General features: G+C 34.0%; 2 protein-coding genes across 3 annotated transcripts; both read right to left on the reverse strand.

Moving 5' to 3' along the window:
• Positions 1-2,973: 2,973 nt before the first annotated feature.
• Positions 2,974-6,792, reverse strand: LOC144563213 (Metallo-hydrolase/oxidoreductase superfamily protein). Its single transcript, XM_078312644.1, has 12 exons — positions 6,531-6,792; positions 6,212-6,345; positions 5,611-5,723; positions 5,463-5,504; positions 4,983-5,038; positions 4,761-4,837; positions 4,459-4,578; positions 4,270-4,346; positions 4,112-4,175; positions 3,972-4,022; positions 3,827-3,875; positions 2,974-3,284 (listed from the first exon to the last, which is right to left on the reverse strand). Exons 1-12 carry the CDS (start codon positions 6,682-6,684, stop codon positions 3,166-3,168), a joined length of 1,056 nt encoding a protein of 351 aa, XP_078168770.1. The 5' UTR covers positions 6,685-6,792; the 3' UTR covers positions 2,974-3,165.
• Positions 6,793-8,431: 1,639 nt separating this feature from the next.
• On the reverse strand, positions 8,432-15,718 carry ECHID (enoyl-CoA hydratase/isomerase D). Of its 2 annotated transcripts, none has more exons than XR_013514289.1 (9): positions 15,411-15,718; positions 14,792-14,914; positions 14,500-14,601; positions 14,314-14,352; positions 13,277-13,375; positions 12,950-12,997; positions 10,572-10,690; positions 10,230-10,352; positions 8,432-8,731 (listed from the first exon to the last, which is right to left on the reverse strand). XR_013514289.1 is itself a non-coding variant. In XM_078312716.1 (9 exons), the coding sequence occupies exons 1-9, from the start codon at positions 15,666-15,668 to the stop codon at positions 8,615-8,617; spliced, it is 1,005 nt and encodes a 334-aa protein (XP_078168842.1). In that variant the 5' UTR covers positions 15,669-15,714; the 3' UTR covers positions 8,432-8,614. The 2 variants fall into 2 exon arrangements, 1 of the variants encoding a protein (XP_078168842.1); XM_078312716.1 differs by having other exon boundaries at positions 10,595-10,690; positions 15,411-15,714.
• Positions 15,719-21,724: the final 6,006 nt, after the last annotated feature.

Consider the following 21,724-nt stretch of genomic DNA (forward strand, 5'->3'; position numbering starts at 1 on the left):
AAAATGGAATCTTCTAGTTATTTAATAGAGAACTCGGAAGCGGATAAATATTTTAACAGAGTACTTTGACTTCATGCAGCTGCATGAAACATATGCAGCGCTGGTTTTGATTTTATAGTCTGTGCGCTGCAGAAGCTAAAACTGCCCTGTTAACATAATTTACCCGTTTAATCTGCGAGGTGGATAGAGACGAATGCCGAATGCGTATCCGCTGAGATATCTCAACTTTTACTCAGTATTGGATATTTATCCGACAACATTGGTGATATCAAGATAAAGAAATGTGGCTAAAATTGATTAAAAACAACAACAAACATTGGTGATATCAAGATATTGGATATTTTTTTTTTAAAAAAAAAAGGCCAAAGGCCCATTCCATTGAACAGGAAATATATTACAGAACCCGTTTAAAGCCGAAGTATCCACATTGGTACGCCAACCCTGGCAACATACTAGCAAAATAAAATCAGCAGCATTGCTACTGTCCAAGTGCAATATAAGAGACATAATAAGCAACACATATACCAAACTAAAGAGGAGTCTAATGACCAAAAGTATTCTAAATTTGCTATTACTAAGCCGCACTTTAAGGGGCTAACGAGAGTTAGGTTCAAAATTGGGTGGCACTGTGGTTTCATAACGGCGGAGTAGACTCAAGTGGTTGATACACCACCATCTCCAAAGGCATGTACTGGTTTAAAGGGATTGCATCCTCCAGAATTGGCATCCAAGTACTCACCTCCATTTGCACTGCCTCGGAAGTGTTCCCTGCCCAATAACAAAGTAAAAATTTTATTAGAAAAATAATGGATCTAGCTGTTTTCACATGACAGTGATCAAAGCATCGCTCATTTCGGTGTTTCCAAAGTGTCCAACACACCGCACTTACAACTAACAAAAACCCTTGTCTTTGGATGGTAGACATGGATAATGCAAATGTTATAATGTCAGCTAGAGTATGCCATTGCTGCATGTATTCTTGGCTATTGCCAAGCCAGAACCACACCCTTTGAGCTAACGTACAATTTAAGAACAAATGGTCAATGGTTTCATCATGGGGGCAAAGTTGGCAATTCAAAGGACCTTCCCAACCTCTAATCATTAGGTTATCCTTAGTGAGGATAGAATTATGTGTCACCAACCACATGAACACTCGTATTTTGGGTGGAATGGGTAAAATCCACCACATCAAGGCTGGTATGTTTGGATTAGCACCTCGAGAATTTAAAAAATTATACAAAGATTTTGTAGAAGATATTGGATATTTATGACAACTTTTACTCAGTATTGGATATTGGATATTGATTAAAAACAACAGCAAACATTGGTGATTAAAAACAACTTTTACTCAGTATTGGATATTGGATATTTATCCGACAACATTGGTGATATCAAGATAAAGAAATGTGGCAACACACATAGCATAATGTATTTATGACCATCTAGATTCTAGAGCACCATTAATCTAGTGTCGGGTCGGGTTGAAGGTCAGACCCAAAATTATTTAATTTTTCCCTGACACGACTGACACCCCTGTGGCCCTGTTTGGATGGAGATAGTGTTTACCAAACGGGTCGGGTCCCATTGATCCGAACCCGCCCGGGCCACGGTTCCCACGGTTCTCGAGTCCGGCGGGTCTACGGGTTAGCTAGGGTCGGGTCGTTCCATTTGGGGGAGTTGGACCAAACCAGTGCTAGATCCTTGATCCAAAATTAGCATGGTTTGGTCCGGGTCGGGTCCGGATCTGATTTTTTTTTAAAAAAAAACAGTGAACTGTTTCTGGCCGAAACAACACTGTTTATGGTTACTGTTTAGTCCGATCTGTTTGGTTAAGTCCGGGTTTAGATGGGTCTCGAGTTGGTCCGGGTCGGGAGTTTGGGCGAATCGAGTTTTCGAGGGTCTAGTTCAAAAAACCGGTCCAAATCCTTGCTAGACCCAACCCTAGGGTTAGTCCGGGCCGATCCGGAGGTCTAGTTAGGATCGGGCTGGTTCGAGAGCGGTCCACGATTCAGTCGGGTCGGATCTGAGCCGATCGAGTTTTTTCAATTCACTAGCTGGAGACTACAGGAAGGAAGTGGAGATGAAGAATTGAAGGGAATGAAATGGAATAGAAAGAAAGATGAATATATTTAATTTTTTAGTGTTTGGATGATTAATGAGAGAAAATAAATTTAATTTTTCTTTCTGTTTTATTTCTTGTTTGGTTAAGTAAAATTCAGAAGATGAGAAATTCGATGACTGTTATAAGTTTGTAATAAAAATTTGTATAAAAATTATATTGATAAGATATAGAGTTAAACATGTGTTATTTTTTCTAAAAAATATTTGTAACAAATTCTTTTTTTATTTGTTACACTCCAAATTAGAATAGAAATTGATTCTATCGATTACAATGATACAATATTAAACCTCAACTGTACCTTTCACATCTCACCTCTGATATAATTTTATCAACCACACATGATTCAACAACACTTTTTCCTTTTCTTTCCATTCCCTCCCTTTCTCTACTCTCCATCCAAATAAGGTGTAAGGTAATTTTTTTTAACCCAAATATAAATTACGCATATATGATATATCTACCAAAATTAATTTACAACTTATGCGGTGCCTATTAATATTTTCAATCAATTTTAGTCTCATTTCATATTTATAAAATTACCAAAACTGGCACATATGCACTTCATATTATAACGAACTGAGAACTAGCCTTTAGTCTAGTGATAAATGCACATGATCTCTATGTGAGAGAACATGGGTTCGAAACCCGAATTGAAAAAAATATTTATTATAATAACAAGGACATTAAATAGTTGGATGACCTCCAACCTTTACTCAAAAAAATATTATAACGAACTGGTACATAAATTTATTTGCGGTAAAATGAAAAGAAATCAAATATTACCTAAACAAAACAGTTGGAATTCATTTTCAATGTGAACATTAACAACACAGGAACTGCAATAAAATATATTGCAGTTGAATTAAATATTAGCTTTAAATCAGTTTAATGACATCTGTAGAAAAAAATTGTACCTGTATAAATGCACCCCTTATTGGATTTTAAAATAAAAGGGTGCTATTATGCATTTCTTCAAAGTAGTTGAAGAGAAGAATTAAATTAAATCCCCAAAAGAAAATTAAAAAGGAAGAAACAAGTAACAACTAGAGGCTCACAGGCACACAGAGGCCATCGTAGCTCAATTGTACATCCAAACCCTCTGTTTCCTTTAACTTAAGAAGATCTTCATTTACTTTGTCATGATCCATCAAATGCATCATACCTTTTCAAAAGATTCATGTGTTAATAAATAATAACCCAACATAGTACAAAAATACACGCTACACAGAAAATAAAAAAAAAAAAATTACGAGTAAACAGAGCAAATTTTAGGAGAGGGTAGCTGGAACAAGTGGTTCAGAGCATCGGAATGATGACGATAGTTTACTGGTAGTTCACTCAGTAGTTTTTGACATTTAGCTAGGTGTTACTAGTGTTATTTTGTCTGTGTTGATAGTTGCTGATTTTGTGTTGCAAACTATTTTCTAGTTTCAGATTGTAGTAGGATATGTAATTTACTTTGATGTACCGGTTACTATGTTTTGACATCTGGCAGACCGGTACCAGAAGTTTGGTACCACGTCTGATAAAAACTTTGTAGGTTTCGTTTCTTAATGAAATCGGTGATATATACCACTTTTATCAAAGAAAAAAAACACACAACATTTTTGAAGAGGAAACAAATATTGGAGAAAAGTTTCGTCATTAGTTTGAATTACTTTCTTTAAACTTTTTTACCCTCCAAAGACACAATAAAAGGTTTACCAGTGAAAAGAGTTCTCTTTGGCTTGATTTTCCGCACTTCAGCAAGGGCCTGACAATTCGAAAATTAGGTCCCCTAATGTATGTAAATGTAAAGCAAGAACGAATATTATATACTTTAATTAAGCAAGAGACTTAAATGACTAACCCTTGGGAGCCCAAAGTGCGTTTTAGAAGATCTATCAGGCCGAAGTGCATCCTGACAAGTCATGGCAAAAATAATAAGTTTAAAAAAAAAATAGTACCAATCTCTTAATAGGAAAAAAATAATATGAAAAAGGTACAAACCAGTACAAGAAGATCGCAGTTATAAATAAGTTCGTAAGTCTCTTCAGGTATTTCACTGACATCACTACAACAATATAATATTCACAAATATGATTCATAGTGGTCGCTAACAAGGAAAATAGATTGTATAGTTCTATAGTATAACTATTTCTTTGTACCTTATATAGCAAACACCACCAAAACGAAAACCAAGAGAGCGGTAACCTTCTCCATGCCAAACTGGCAAAGGTGTTACCTGAACCACCAAAATATTTCATACAATAATTTAGCAAATAATTTCTCGGAAAGCATCCAGGTTCCATTCGTAAGTGATGTAGCATCAAAATTACAAAAAAGTTAAAAGAAACCTTGAGATTATGAACAGTAAAAGGTTCCTCCTTGATAATATTAAATTGCAGCTCTGAGACTGCGGCACCAGGTGTAACCACACTGGTATCTACTAAATAGTAATGTGTCTTCTGCATCACCTGAAACATTGCACAATCTCTGAAAATAAAGATGCATTACAAAAATGATAACTCATTATAGCATGCATGCCTTTTATCTTCATAGACATGAAATATTGCAGCCAAGCAGTTATTGAGAAACCACAGGTGTAACTGCAGAAGCTATTGACAAAGCACGAATGCAAGTGGTTTTGCATGCAAACCTCAAAATCGCGCTGAGCCACGTAAATCGGGATGTGTGGTTGCACATTGTTTGTCCAATCACGAAGATCATCAAGACCTGCCATTGGCGAAGTTTTAAAAAAAAATGGAAAAATAATATTGTTCGGTTACGTAGAGAGAGATTCAAAGTACCTACAAACAATGCATCAGTTTTGACTCGTGAACCTGAGCTAATAAAACATAACTAAGCATTGATAACAAACCTCCAATAGCATCAGCATGAGAATGAGTGATTAAAACTGCATCAATTCTCCTCAACCTGCCACAAAGAAAGAAACAAAATTTAGTATCACATATGAAACATAATTGATGCTCCAATCCAGTGGTATAGGCATACAAAACTTTAAAGTATTCACACTTTTCCCATGACAGAAAATTAAATTTGTAATTCTACATTGACAAAAATAAAAAATAGGAAGAAGAAGAACAAGAGAGGAAATTAAAATTGAATTCTCTTTTTCCCCTCTATTCACTCATTCAATCCAGTGGTATAGGCACACAAAACTCTTATGTTAAACTTACCAAATAACCCCATAAAAATGAACAAATAGAGACATGCAATAACACCCAGCATTGTATAGGTGTTATAAAATACATGAAATGAAAAAAAAAAAAAAAAAACTCCATTCCACAAAGAATGAAATTTATCCTCAGTAAAAAGGAAATACTAGATAAAATCTTACCCAAAGATAGGAAACCACTGCAACGCGCTATGGTAGAAAAATCTTCAACATGCATTTGAGAAAAAAAGAAAAGAAAACATGAGGATCAAATTTACCGGACATCAAAAGAAGAGAAATTGACTGAGGAGGGAATGAATTGTACACATACTTTCCGGCATCAACCAGAATATTTGACGTGCCAGAAGCAGTGACATGTCGAATCAGGATGCCCGTGTTGCGTCTCCTATTCTTGTTCCCTGCTTCTGCTGCTTTCGTACAAACCTATTATTTCTTCATTTATTTATTACTATTACAATTGCTATTACTACCAAAAAGGCGACTATTCAACTGAAGAACTAAGAAGGTACATATATAATAAAATTAGCATACATCATTGCATTTAACGTAGGGGTGCAAACGGATCGGATACGGATTGGATAGTGGTAAAACCATATCCGTATCCGCTTTTATTTTTCAGATACGGATACAGATCGGATATTAAACATATATGGATACGGATATCTGCTTTTTATAATAGTGAATACTTAAATTTTTTCATAATATATATTAAACTATATATTATATATTTAATATTCTGATACAAATAATTAAAATTTAAAACCATATCTGTATCCGTATCTGCACAGATATTCGGATATCGGATATCCATATCTAATTTTCAGATACGGTCGGATAATATCCGACCCGTTTGCACCCCTAATTTAATCTGCACAAAAATGATTAAAAAAAGAACAGGAAGTGGGACTTACAGGGCAAATCTTGGATGGATTAGTGATGCAGCTGACTCGGGGAATGCCTTCGCTGGTGCCTGTTCCCAGAAATATAATCTCTGACCCCTCTACCTCTCCTCTGCCACTGCTGGCACTGGCCGCTCTTTCGGTGCCTGAGAAAATATATATGTATGTTGACATTCATACCAGTATTAAGATGACAGTATAACACACACACATGCTATAGCCTATAGGGGAGCTATAACTATAAGACTTAATTAAAATGCACAATAGCAGTAGGCATATGCAATTAGTTCAAAAAAGGAGAAAGAAAGAAGGGAAAACAGCGAGCGCTGACTGTAATGGAAGGAGGAGAGTGGGGCCCGCAGAGCAGGAGGCCGGGGTATGATAGATCTCAGGGAGTAGGCGGGGGCTGCTGGTGGTCGGTGCGCGTATCCCTGGCGGAGGAGAGAACGAGCGGCGGTCGAAATTGACACGGCTGCTCCCGCCATTTCCACCCTCCGTCTCTCTCTCTCTCTCTCTCTCTCTCCTCTCCTCTCCTCTCCTCTCCTCTCTCTCCCTCGCAGCCTCGCTCTTACAACTAGCAAATGGTAACTATCAAATCCAATAGTTTTTCGCTCTTACTTTTTTTAATTTTTAATTTTCTTTCCTTTCTTCTTCTTTAATTAATATTTGATTATTTACTGGATAGTACCGAGAATTATTATATACCAAACATTCTAAATTTTCTATTTTTATATCAAACAAGATTTTTTTTTTAATATTTTCTTATTTTCTTCTTTGTTCATTAAATCTGAATTTTTTTACTTTAATTAGTTCTATTTAATAGTTGAAATATTTGTTTTTTACATGGACACTTCTATTTGACTTGAAGCCCTTCACATCCTTGAAGAATAAAACTTAGTGATGTTTAAGAGTGAGTAAATCGCTTATAACTTATGTCTCATTCGTAACTCGTTCGTTAAAAGTTTGCTAACAAACTCGCTAATAACTCGTTATTATCGACTCACTCGTTAACTTAATGAACCGAGCATAAGCATACCTTAACTCGTTTATTAAGAACTGAGTTACATGAAAACATGCTACATCCATTCTCAATCGAATCAAATCCAAATCAAACTTAGTTGCACTCAGACACAGGCACCCAGCGACCCTAGATCCAAAGTTCCTTCTCTGTCTATACTTTATTACTCTCTCATACTCACAGACTCACAAGGAGATAGCTGTGAGCATGTGACATGTAGGACCGTGAGAATTGACAAGAAGATATCAGTTTGATTTTGTTAGATTTACTTATGGACACTTTTTTTTTGTTAAATTATGTACTGTTTAAGCAGGTTGAATTATGACAATTTGTTAAATTTTATTAATTTTAATTAGTTTTTGAATGATGTATCTGAAACAAAAAATTCGAAACAACATTCAAATTGCCCACAAGCTTGATTTCTTACGAGTCGCTTAACGAGCACGAGTCAACTCGAGCATTTAACAAATCTAACACGAGCACAACTGTCAACTCAGTATTGTCTTCTCGATTCAAATCGACTCGCTCATTAAATTGATAAGCCGAACATGAACATATCCAATTCACTCGAACTCGCTCATTAATCATCCCTAGTGGTGTTGATGGTAATATCAAACTTTTTGGTATTGAGGAGTGAATCGGACTTCAAGTTAAATATAGGCACAATATTGATAAATTTGAGATTATAGAAAGCTTAGCAGTATCAATTTATAAACACTTTTTTTATATGCAAGATTAATAATCAATAATACTAAAAATAATAACAGAGAGAGGGAGACATGTTGCACGGCTGGCGTTAGATATAATCACACAAAAATAAATAGTGTTGCAAGTCAAATGGACATGTCTATTTACAAAATAGAACAAAACATGTATGTTAACTAGTAAATAGAACTAAATAATTAATTAAATTTCAAATTTCAAATTTAATAAACACAAAAGGCAAAATAAGAAAGTATTTTAGTTTAAAATGAGAAAAAAAAAGCTGAATATTTAATGAGGAAATTAACAATTTAAAATATTTCAATGAATATACCAACAATTCTCCTTTTAAATTTATTATTCTTCATGTCACATACGTTCCTACAGCAAAATTACAAGAGTGCTATGATACAAGAATTACTTATATATCCTTGATTTTGAAAAGATATATATACAATTTTGCATCTAGCCTAATCTTGAAATCAGAATAAACAATTCTAAACTTCTTGTCACATTTAGAAAAAAATATATTTAATCACAGTCTTTACATAAATTAACAATTCAATTGTATCTATACATATATTAAACATTTTCACACACCAATTACGAATATTCCTTGCATAACCAGTACTAATTTAAAAAGAATGAAAACAAATCAATCACTTGTAAACTAAATCAATTTTCGACATGTAAAATTACGGTTTTCGAGGGAATTTCGAGAAATCTGGCCGTCTGTGCTCTATGTATGCAGTCTTGCCTTCATTTGCCTCCTCAGATCCATAAAATATAAGTGTTGCATTACCACCAAATTCCTAACAAAATGTATGAAAATACTGGCAATTATGTACAGTAAAGATTTTAAAAGAAAAGCTGAAATCAGACCAGCTTGTCTTTATCTGTTCTATCTGCTGGTAAATAATAACCAAATGAGACTCAGGTTGATTCATTTCAGAAACATCAATTAATGCATATAAATACCAGAAATACCAGCAATAATTATAATGGATATGGTATGGTTTAAATATCCATATAAATACCAGAAATAATTCTAATATAATTTCTTATGAATCAATTAATGCTAATTTATAAAATATTTACTGCTTGCAGAAATTTACAGTACCCAACTATGAGTAGCTTAATTCCTAATATCATTTAGCTCTGCCCAAAAAGCTTGTTTATGTTGTCTCAGGAAGAACTGGGCCATAAACTATAGTTAGCATCCATCTATGTGAATAAAATTGATTGTCAAAGTTGACATTATTAACCCTGTTCTGTAAACGGGGTGCTCTCCTTGCTTTACCATTCTAGACTGGCGAGAAGGGAGATACCAATAACGAAAGGTTGATTGTTCTTCACACATTTCATAATATCGGAACATCATCATATATGATAATAGTTGCCGACACTAATCACGGAAGAAAGGCACTTTATTCCATGGCATTTAGAAGAGTGGGATGTGTATTCGTTCTTGGACAAGTTTACTGAACACAGCTTTTCTTTACTTTGCCAATGTTATTATACTTTTGAGTTAATGGAGTCAATCGGAACGTCAGGAAAACCCGACTGAACCTGAACACAATCAACTTGTGAACTGAGCTGGCCCGACCCGATCGAACCCGACCCAACCAATTTCCATCTCAATTTTAGATAGCTCTTGGTTAGTCGGTCCTTTGCTTGAGCGAACTGGAATGCTTGACTTCGTATTTATTTAAATTCTCCCCCCTCTTTGGTGGCCATGCTTGTGTAGTTGGTGCTTCGACACTGAGATTTGATTTGGGGTGATGTTCTAGTTGCATATTTAAGAGCCATATTTCTATCTCTTATCTACATTCGATTATGATAGATGTTTGTTTAATTGCAAGGAATTTCCAAAAATGTGAATGATGGATTGCAGTTTCTGGATAACTCTAATTATGCTAACTTATTATTTATGGATATAACTACTTTTCTTCTTGCTTTGCTTTACTTAAACAGCTTAGCATATTCTGTTATTTGTATTAAACTATTATTCCTGTACTTTCTTTATCAACTCCTTCCCAAAACTCTTATCTTACTTACTACTGTAAAACTCACCTAACTTCTTGATCCTATTATGAGAAAACAAATATTTATAATAACGGGTTGGGTTCGATCCAGGTCAAATAATTTTGACCCTAGTAGAATCGGATCGGGTTAGGTCGGAAGAAAATAATAAAATAACGTTGTCCCAACCCGAACCGTTAATACCACTAGAGAAAATGCTTTTGTAAGCATTAAAACAACATTATATTTAAAAAAAAAGAGGTAAGAAAGAAATTAAAGAATTAGTACCTGTAAACCAGCATGGCCATCATCTACGGCATTGAGAGCTGATTTAAGAACCCGAATAGCAGTCGGACTGTTGCGCAAAATCTCCCTGCACCATTTTACTGTCTCCTGTTCTAATTTTTCGAGCTGTAAATTAAAAATAAGTATATAAAAAACATTATTCAGGATAGTAAGTGGTAAAAGGGTTCAATTCCACCTAATGCAATATGAGAGTTCAACACTGCTTATTTAGATAGATTTATATATTTTGTGGATGTACATTTTTACCAGTAGCCTTTCTTATGAACCAAGAGAAGTTAATAATTTGGAAACTTACGCTTCACTTAAGTATAAAATTAATCCAACCTCTTTGTTTCGAAGGAACTTACAGGAACAACTGTATTTACAAGCCCCATTTTCTCGGCTTCTTGGGCTGTGTAAAACCTCGAGAGGAACCACATTTCCCTTGCTTTTTTGGGGCCTACCTGCTCAATAACAAAGTAAAATGATGCAAAGAATAAGATATCAAACAAGGTACCATCTCATGGTATAAAGAAGTTGAGATAAATATACTGATTCTAGTCCCATATCATGGTAAAAAGAGCAAGTTCTTGCATTTAATACTTTTGTTTCAATTGCACTTTTGTGATCCTCAAATAATGAAGTTCCATAGAAGTCAAGAAGTTCAACTAATTGAGTTTAATCTCAGCCTAAATTCATCACAATTACATTTGAGACAATATGTTGCAATCGGAAGGCAGGATGCATCACACAACCATAGACGTAACTGTAGTTTTGGGGGAAAATTTGGGATTATTCTTCAAAGAGGTCCCACTTTTCTATTAATGCATTTTTACAGATAGATCCTTCCAAGATATATAATTTACTCAACACTATCCTTCAAGATGGGCAATAGATATCAATCAACACCATCTTATTACAAAATATATCACACTCTCTAGAACCTAAACTTTTTGTTAAACGATCAACTATCTGCTCCTCTGATTTCACATAGCTCAAAGTCAGAACTCTTCTATTTAGTTGCTCCTTGATAAAGAACTGATCAGTCTCCACATGTTTAGTGCGATAATGCTAAACTAGATTGTTTTCAAAATTAATTATTGATTTGTTGTCACTCCAAAGTTGCAGGGAGTCTTCCCTAAACAAACACAACTTAGATAACAACTTTTACCCACATCATCTTGCACACGCTAATTGCCACAGCCCGCCCCCTGCCTCCTCGACCTACACGTCCACCTCTTTGTCCTCTGCCTCCTTGGCCACCACCAGAATTGTGAGGATGAAGGCAATTGTAGCTGAGATGCCCTTTCTTTCCGCAATTGTAGCACTCTCTATCATCTTTGATGGGAGCACCGGGAACCACCAATGCCGAACGGATAGCAGGTGAGGTCTTGTTTGTCATCATGTTATGTCTGATCTCTTCTTCCTCTTGTTTCATCAATGCAACAACCTCATCTAGGGATGGAAGAGATGGCAAATAACAAATTGCTACCCTCTTCCCCTCCAATTGTGGGTTCAGGCCCTTGAGAAAACGAGCCACACGCCTGCGCTCAAGGTACTACTTCCCAAGAAGAACATCTATCGGATTCTGCAATGACAACGGATCATAGTGGTCCAAGTCCGCCCATAAGCTAGATAGCTCCGCTGCATACTGGACTACCGTCTTCTCCCCCTGTGTGGTAGCATCAATTTGCTCCTCCACTTCCATCATCATCACCACACTCCTAGCTCCAGAGTACATCCCAGACAATTTCTTCCAGACATCAGCTGCACTGTAGATTGATTCCACCATCCTAGCTATGGTTGGAGACACAGAAGCCAGCAACCAAGAAACTACCAGAGAATTAGTGTTACTCCATGCGCTCCACTCAGCACCCGCCATATTCTCTGGCTCAGTACACTCCTCCTTCACATACTTTTCAAGTCCTTGGATCTGAAGATTCAACAATGCACTCCTAGATCAACTTGGGTAGTTTATCGTCCCCTCAAGCTTGATCTCATTAGGCAACAACTCTATCCTTTGCATTGCTTGCACCGATTCAAATGCTGGCACAACAGTCCTACTGGATGAGGTCTCCTCTAATTTGGTATGAAACACCCTAGCCATCCCCTCAAGCATCTCCTTCAGTTCCTATCTAGTCACAGATGTTCCCATCTTCACAATTAACTGCACTCGTCTCAAACATCAAACACAGTACAGAGACGAGATCAAACGCAACTCAAATACAGGCTGTGTGCCTACACACGATCACACGATTTTCTCCATCTATCTGTACAACCCAAGTTCATATGCATGACAGGACGTCAGAGTTACGGCACAGCTCTAAGCACATAGATGTTTTGAAGAAATAAAATCGATACATTAGTACCAAAAATTTGTAGCCTACAGAAGTAGCTATGGAAGAGAAGCCAGAATCGCTAGCAGAAATCGTGAAGCCAGCGGAAGGAAGTCGCTATAGAGTCGCCAGAGAGAAAAAATCGCAGAGGAAAGAAAACTGCAAATTGGGATTATTCATTTATTCTATCACTCTGAGATTCCACTCTTTCTTTCTATTAATGTACTCTTACAAATAAGTCCTTACAAGATATATAATTTACTCAACAGTAACCTTGGATGTACCAGCAGTGTAGTAATCAGCAGTGTAGTGATTACTGCATTGTCAGAAGCAGGATAAATAGAGTAAATGCTAACAAATTAATAAACATCAACTGTATTAACTTACCAAACGGGACATGATCGATGATCCATACCCAGCATCGAAGCTCCCGACCTATAATAAGTCATTATTAGCTTATTCAAAGGATGCTACAATCAGGTGGAATAATACACTAGTGTAGAATACCTATTTTGGATCCTTTTATACAGTCATTTAACCAAGTCATGATGTATGACCAGTGATTGGATTCTGAAATCTGAATATGGCCTCAAGCAAAGCAAGATAACAAAGTGGTACTGGCCAAAATTTTGGCTATATTACCAGTGCCAGCACATACTGAAACACTACTGGTATATGAAAAAGGTATATAGAAGTAAAAAAATGGTGAATGACCTTAGGCCCTGTCTGTCCAAAGATAGCATTATCAGCTGCAATTGTAAGATCACACACCATATGCAACACATGTCCGCCACCGACTGCATAACCCGCAACCTAACATTACCATAATTTTAGACTTCAATTACCCTTTTCTTTTATGAAGATGGGTAGATCAATTGTGCTATCAATATCCATAATTTAATAGATTTCTGTATAAAACATCAAAGCCAAAATATCTAGGAGCCAAAAACAACCATCATGGATAAAATCCACAAAACCAAATAACATTTTTAGTTGTCTTTAGTTGTGAGTATTAGATAAATATAGAGGTGTCAATGGCACCCTCTTACCCGTTTATCTGACCCGTATCATATCCGAAAACACGGGTAAGGATAAGATTTTTTTTTTCGTTAGCTTATCGGGTACGGATAATAATTTTTTTTCGTTATCTTACCCATTTTTGTATACGATAGTTTTTAAAAATAAAATTATATACATAGATATATATTTGTATGAAAATGATACATGATACATGATACAATAAAGTTTTGTATTCTATTAAATTTTCATAATACAAATTAGTTGTATTCATTATTATTTTTTTTCTTATTTTCCTTGTTTTGAAAAATATTTTATCGAAAGCACAAATCTAAATGTTAATGACACTTTTTTATCCGTTTACCCGACCCGTACCGTAATCGAAAAGACGGGTAAGAGTAAATATTTTTTTTCGTTATCATAACGGGTACGGGTATGAAAATGTCTCCACCCGACCTGTTTCGTACCCATTGACCCCTAGATAAATAGAGCTTCTTTCTAGCTTAACTGGTTGGCTGGTTGCATATGCACAGAATAAAAAATGTATTCAAAACAAACAAATAAACATCTATTGTAAGATCTATTAAGCATTTTTATTATCAGTGGATTTGGTTAAATTAATTTGAAATGGATGTTGGTAGAAAAGAAGAAAAATAAGGAATAAGGTACAATTTGAAAAGAAGAGATGAAAAAAATATGTAAAATTGCAAACAGTGGCACATGGGATATGATACCATTGCTATTACTGGTTTTGGAAGGCGGCGAATCTGAACCTGAAAATAGAGAGAAAGAAGAGAAAATTACATATACATATATTTTAAACCTGAGAAATAGAGGGAAAAGAAAAGAAAATTGATGAGAGAACAGTTGGAAAAACCATACTATGTTCTTTTGAAAGTAAAGCGAATGTGAGGAAAAACCTGGAGATCGAGCACATTTAATCGGCCGAAATTTTCAAAATCGGCATATCCATCTGAACTCCTCAGTGCTTGATCACCACCACTGCAAAATGCTTTTGTTCCCTTTTACAAATTAACATGAAATGCTGTTATGTTTTAACCCTACCAGTAGTGCATTTCAGTGACATTACTTGACTGCCATCAGATATACTCTGATAGTGTCACACTATACTGGTACCTATTTGGTTTGTACCATCACAAATTGGCATAATTCTTTTGTTAAAATTAAAATCATAGGATTAAAATGCAATACCCTTCCAGTTAAGATAATAACTCCGATTGAGCTATCATCACGGGCATCATTAAATGCGCGTATAAGCTCTTTGACGGTGTTTGGTCGGAATGCATTTCTTCTCTCCGGCCGGTTTATTGTGATCTGTGTGTCATGAAGAATTAAAGAAGATGTAATTAGTTGACAGGCTTTGGGTTCATTATATTTGCATTGAACAAAGAAAACAAAATTCCCCGAGGGGTAAAACTGGAATTTAATCAAGCTACACCAACTGCAGATATCCTCATCTTAAACCATTAAACAAAGTTACCACTATGCTCCTGGAATTACAATATCTAACAAAGTCCAATTTATTTTATTAATCCTTTTTTCCGAACTTGACATTTTCTCTTCTGGCACAGAGAAAGTACAGTATAATATCTAGGGGTGCAAACGGGTCGGATATTATCCGACCGTATCCGAATATTAAATATGGATATCTGATATCTGAATATCTGTGCGGATACAGATACGGCTATGGTTTTAAATTTTAATTATCCGTATCCGAATAATAGATATTATGAAAAAAATTATGTTATGCACTACTATAAAAAGTGGATATCTGTATCCGTATCCGTTTAATATCCGATCTGTTTGATACCTTAGCTATGCCTTCACCAATGGACTTCTCATAAATTATGTCAACGAACTCTTTCCCGGATTCGTCGCACACTGCTTGCCACGTCACTTCCTTATCAGACACCTCACCATGGACCCGGTGGTAGCTGTTGGTCGATGACACCAATGATTGTGAAACTGGAGAGGAGCAGAGAAGAGAGGAATGGAGAGAGGGGTTTAGGTGAGATGTGATGCGCTCTATTCTTCCTTTCGCCAAGGCGACCCATTCCTTGGTCGCCATGATTGAGGCGGAGAAATGTTAGTTGCTCAGTTTGTGATAAATGGGGCGGGGTTTATCCGTTACTTTTTAATGTTATTTTTCAAATATAGCCCTCACTTTTTATTATTTAAGTTCATCTTTCAAAATTAAAAAAAAAGTGGTAACAACCTCTGAAAATAGTAATATTACATAACGTGATTAATTTTTAGACTTTGAAATACATGATGCCCTTTTATTATTTAATTTTTATATAATTTTTAGACTATGAAAATAGTAATATTACAGTAAAATTCTATGGATATTGTAAATTTTACCTCTATTGGTAGTAAAAAAAAATTATATGATTGATCTCCATTCACATTTGACTCCATCCTTGTTCTTTAATATTGTAATTTTTCAATTAATATTCTTATAAAAATTCTGATTCCAGCTTAAATCTTCACAAATATTGCTCCGTGAACGAATAATACACCGAACTGAATTAATTGTAGTAAATGGACTTCAACTTAATTAGAAATATCAAATATACCAAAAAGGGAATTCCTTGGTGATGTTGCAATTTTCTGTTATAATAAGGACCAAAAATGATAAGGGATTCTTAAATTATTCACCCATAAAGGCCTCAATGCAACCCAAATCCAGCCTCTTATAATAGGCCTAGAATTTTAACAGTTTAAAATTTTCTAGGATTGGACCAAAATACACTGTTTAAAGCCCAATGGCTTTCTTGCTCTTATATATATATATAAGTTTACCATTGATCAATTTGTTTTTATTTTTAAGAAAAATGGACATAGCCAATTTGTCCTTTTATTCGTCTTACAAATATATTAATTCTAATATTATTTATTTTTTGGGAAGATAATCTCTGAGTTTTACATAATGTAACACTATCTTTTTCTTGGCAGGAACACATACAGCAGAATAAAAAATAAAAAAAAACTAGCTTTTAATTTCTAACTTGTAATACATTCCGCTCTCTTAAAAAGATTGTTTCATTTTAGAGAAATAAATAAATAACTGCCTCAATAATAAAAATACTTAAAAAAAAAATTCAATAGTTGTTTTTAATTTTGGAAATATTTATCATCTTGAAACTGAAGAAAATTTTGATCGGTTTCTAGTTATGTGTGGTGTTTTTTTTTAATTTAATAGCTGTTGAGTTTGTTTAGAATTAATACACGATTCTATATTACGTCGCTTTTCGGAAATTTCTTCGAAGAAAAATCGTAGAAATGAAGAGGAGTACGATATTTAGCTTGCTCTGTTAAAATCAACAGTAACAATCTGGCTGTACACTAAAATGAAATAGTAGTGTAACAGAAACTGGAGCAATCTAATCAATGAGGGGCAACAAATAAAAGAACATGACGCATCCAAAAGAAGATTAAACAGTAGAAATTAAAGCAAAATGGCCCAGCATTTGTTGGTACTTTAATTGATTTCATTTTCAAGTATCAGAGCAGATCTCTTTTAGATGAAAAGAAAGGTTGCAAATGTTTAAAGGAAGCTTCTCTATGATCTTGCAAAAGATGGATTCAAGATCTCTATCAGTAGAAAGACAGATAATTGCTTTCTCTAAAGGGTGGAACTCAACATTGAGTATATAGAGGACTAACCGACTAAATATTATATACTTAAAAAATATTAAAATCAAAATCTATAAAATACAAGATAATATGATTATTCACTATTTGATTTTATAAGAGTTATAATAATTAACGAATTAACGCCAATAAATGACATGTTTAACCAAACAAAATAGCATATACATCATATTGTTTTATATTATTTAAATTTAGACCTATGCTTTTTTAAAAGAACAAATTCTGCAATATCTCATCTGAACTAATCTTATTAGTTATTTCATTCTCGATATAAACAATCATGTAATCTTTAAGAAAATCATCATCCATCTTGTTTTAAAGTCTAGTTTTAAACAAGCATGTAATCAGAAAAAAACTCGTTCTATAGTAGTAGTTGAGACAGGTGATGAATCATAATTTGACGCATTATTTGAAACACGGTTGAACCCAAAATTTACCTTAATCATCATGTTTTGTTGCATTTTATCTGTCATTTAGTTTAATTTTAGTCAATGTTAGTCAAGACAAAAGATACTGCGCAAGTTGTTAATTATTGTAGAATTGGAGCACGAAACCGTACGATTTGCATGTACACAAAAGATCCAAGCCTAATGGAGAAACAAATGGAGGACATAATCTTTTCTACCGAAATTAAATCATTTTATTTGACTGATTTCACCTGGCGCAAATTGGTTTCCAAATATGAATTTAGGTGCAGCTGGCTGATTGAGCCAATTTTATTTGTTACCAAAATTTGATGGGAGTTAAAAGCACCTGATATATTTGGCGCTAGGAGAAATGAAGGCATATTATCTTCACTTTGGCATATCTTGACTTTTTAGCATTCTTTTGATTTTTTTTCGTTACTTGGTTTCTGGGAGAGATCGGCCAGAGACAAGAATTTGAAGAAGAGAAGTCGGCCAGAGGCAAATCGAAGCAAAGGAATTGTACTGGATTTAAGGGAGTTTTTTATTCTCTTTTTCTATTATTTTTCTGATTTCAATGGAAGCAAGTATGACTCGTGTTTGTGTTGAAATTATGCTTGGCTAAACATTTTATCTAGGGATATGGGAGTAACTTGATACTTTTGTTATGTTAATTTAATTGTTTGAATTTTATTTGTGGTTGTGATATTGATTTGTTTATGAATGCTTGCTTAGTTTGTTTAATTATTTCTTATTTTATTAAGGGATCCGCTAATAATAAATTGAGACCGAAAGGAGAAATTTATATTAGAAGTACTTTTTAAAATAGTCATAGTTATACAAATAATATTAGGTGAATTTGGTGATGGATCGAAAGGAGAAATTGAATTGCTAAAACAACATAAACAAACTTAAGTACTCGGAGCTACGAAAGTAGTCCAAAAGGCTTTTGGGGAAAAACACGGGTTATCAAATAGCTTAATGGGTTTAGATTAAAACTGGTAAGCCACGAACGTAGGAGACCTATTTAATCTAGATACGGTGCGAAGCCACGAAAGTGGATAAACATCTACCTTAGGATAACACCCCCTCAATAATTGCAACCCAAATATTATAAAAACAATTAGAAATACATAATTAAAAGTATCACAGTGAAACCATAATCCTAGATATCCATTCTCTCTGATTTTTCTCGTTATTTACTGTTTCTGGAGTTCAATCTGCATTCTGTCGCATTCAGATAATTCAATCTGCATTCTGTCTGGAATTTAGGCTGAGTTTCTGGAATTTAGTCTGCATTAGTTTATAATTCATTCTGCATTTAGTTAATTCATCCAGCATTTTTATAATTAAGTTTAAAAGAAAACCACTCAATATTTGCTTGTCTAGATTACTGAAAACCGGGAAACCAGTACTTACAATACCTCTCTGTGGTTCGATACCCAAATTACTAAGCGATAAAGTCATGCGCTTGTGACCGAATTGTATTAGAATTAGGGATTAAATTGTTAAGCTACCAAAATCACATCAACAGGAAGAGTAGCAGTTAATCCTATCTTTCTTATTTTAAACTTTTTTAACTTCATAAACTAATTTGTTACTTTTTAATCTGTCATTGCTCTTTCCTTTGATTTCTATTCTTATAACTTCTTTTTTAGTTCTTCTAAAATTACAATAACTTTTTATTATTTCGGTAATCGTGACGTGCACGTTGTTCTTTTCCTATTTGAGTTTGTACCTCTCTATATTAAACCGGTGTTGTAAATAACGGTATGCTCTCATCGGTCGGACATGGTACCGCTAAGCGATTAATCTGAAATAATCGGGAATAATCAGTCATAATAAAAAAAAATCGGTTGATTAATCGGAAAATTGCTTGACGGTTTGATCACCGCCAACGACTAATCGGACGATTAATCGGCCTAAACGGATATTTTTTACAACACTGCATTAAATAACTTTTCAAGTTTTCAAGTGAGATGTTTTTTATTTACTCGGTCACGTGATCTGGTAAGTTGGAGATCCAAACTATCAAAGCAAGTAAAGTTGATATTACTCTCATACATATACCTTCTAATTTTTTTTGTATTATCAGGAGGTTGAGACATATAAAATAAATATTTTAGTAAATTTTTCAGGTATCTTTTAGAAAAAATAAAAATCTTGGGGTTTACTCAGTCCGCCCCTCGCCCTTGTTGTTGGCTAATTATCAAATCTATTTTTTTTCACAAATTATGTTAACAATGGAACTGGAAATTTTATATGTAGATAATAGGTCATTATATATATTTTTTTATGAAAATTTTCTCTGTAGGTAAAATTTTGTTGAATTAAAGAGAAAATGTACATCCAACTTTTATAGATATACCAACTCTTATGTTATATGTATTTAAGAAACACAACTATAATTTTAGTGTAAATCCAATTTTATGGTATATTTAATGATATATGTATTTAAGAAAAGATTATTCAGTTTATAAAAGAAAGTTGGAATCTAATAACTGACCTCCATATTCAATCTCTAGTCAAATCCTCTAACTCTAACTACCTTTAGTCATGATCACCTTTTAGAAGGTCGCTAGTGCATTTACAGTTGGCGCTAGTTGGTTCGTACACACCTTTAAACATAGCGTATCAAGTTTTTATACATAGCTTGTCAAGAAGAAAAAAAAAACAGTGATACAAATTTAACTCAAAAGTAATTCATATGTTTATCATGGATCTCATTTGAAAGAAAAAATTAAGTATAAGACCTTTGTAATTTTAGATTTGTAAAATTTCTCACAAATCATTGAGAAAATTGATAAAATTGATCGGAGGAAAAGTATAAAAGAGTGTGTGCAAGTCTTTAAAAGGTTCAAAGTGCAAGCTTTATGCATAGCATATGAATTCTTTAAACCTGTCCATGCAAGTCTTTAAACCTAGCACATGAAGCCTTTAAACCTAGCATATCAAGTTTTTATACATAACATATTAAGAAGAAAAAAATACAGCGGCATAGATATAACTCAAAAGTTTGAAAAAGAAAATCGAGTAGAAGACATTTATTTAGGTTTGCAAAATTCATTACAGATTGTCAAAAAAATGATCGAGAATGATCCGAGGAAAAAAGAGAGCGAGTAAAATGAATCTTCTTATTTTTGCTTGAAGACAAATTTGAAAAAAAATAGCAGTTGAACTAGTTGAAGAACACGCTCGAAGATATATACTTGGGGGTATAACTTTTTTCTCAATAAAAAATTGCAATTGTGTTTTCACTTGCATCAAATTTAAGTCAATTTGAAATTTGATTGATTATTCATCACAAATTCACTAAAACTCTCTTGTTAAATTATTAAATTATTTGATGAAATGCTCAATGTCTTTCATTAATCTAAATTTAAGACATATGTCGAATGTAAATAATTAAGAATACATCTAATTTTATTTTTAAATTTGAATAATATTTTTTAAATATATGTAGCGTAAAAATTGAATGTAAGCTAAAATTATACATTTAATACAGTTTTAAATTCACATACAAATTCGGATTGTATTAACAACTCATTTTATGTAATTTTTTTTTTCAATATCTTTAGCTTCTACAGTAAGAAAAGCTACAATATCTGTGTAGCAAACTAGAAAAGAAAGTACCAAACATGAAAACACACCTATATCTTAGAACACCTACCTATTATATTGCATGTAGAGATGCTAACAATTGACATGTTTGCAACTATTAACTATACATAACATAACTTAGCGATTAAGAAATACTTGAATTTGAAAAGTTTTATGGGGAGCTCTAAAGTGGTGCTCAAAAGCATTTAGTGGGATATCGTGTGCTTGCCATTTGGAACAAACATTAATTTTCTTTTTCCTGTGGAGCTCCTTTTCATTTCTTGAGGTGAGATGTGCCTGTTTTGTCAAAGAAGCATTTAAACAATTTTAAAATGTACTGCAATTGTTGCTTCATTAAATTAGTTGGAATTTTTTTATTTTTTAGAGAAAGATGTACGTCTTAACTTTTTAAATTTTAGTATTTTTAAAGGACCTCTCATTTAAGTTTCGAACCGACCTTCTACAC

Source organism: Carex rostrata, chromosome 12, assembly GCF_964058835.1.
Source record: "Carex rostrata chromosome 12, lpCarRost1.2, whole genome shotgun sequence".
In the NCBI taxonomy this organism is placed as follows: domain Eukaryota; kingdom Viridiplantae; phylum Streptophyta; class Magnoliopsida; order Poales; family Cyperaceae; genus Carex; species Carex rostrata.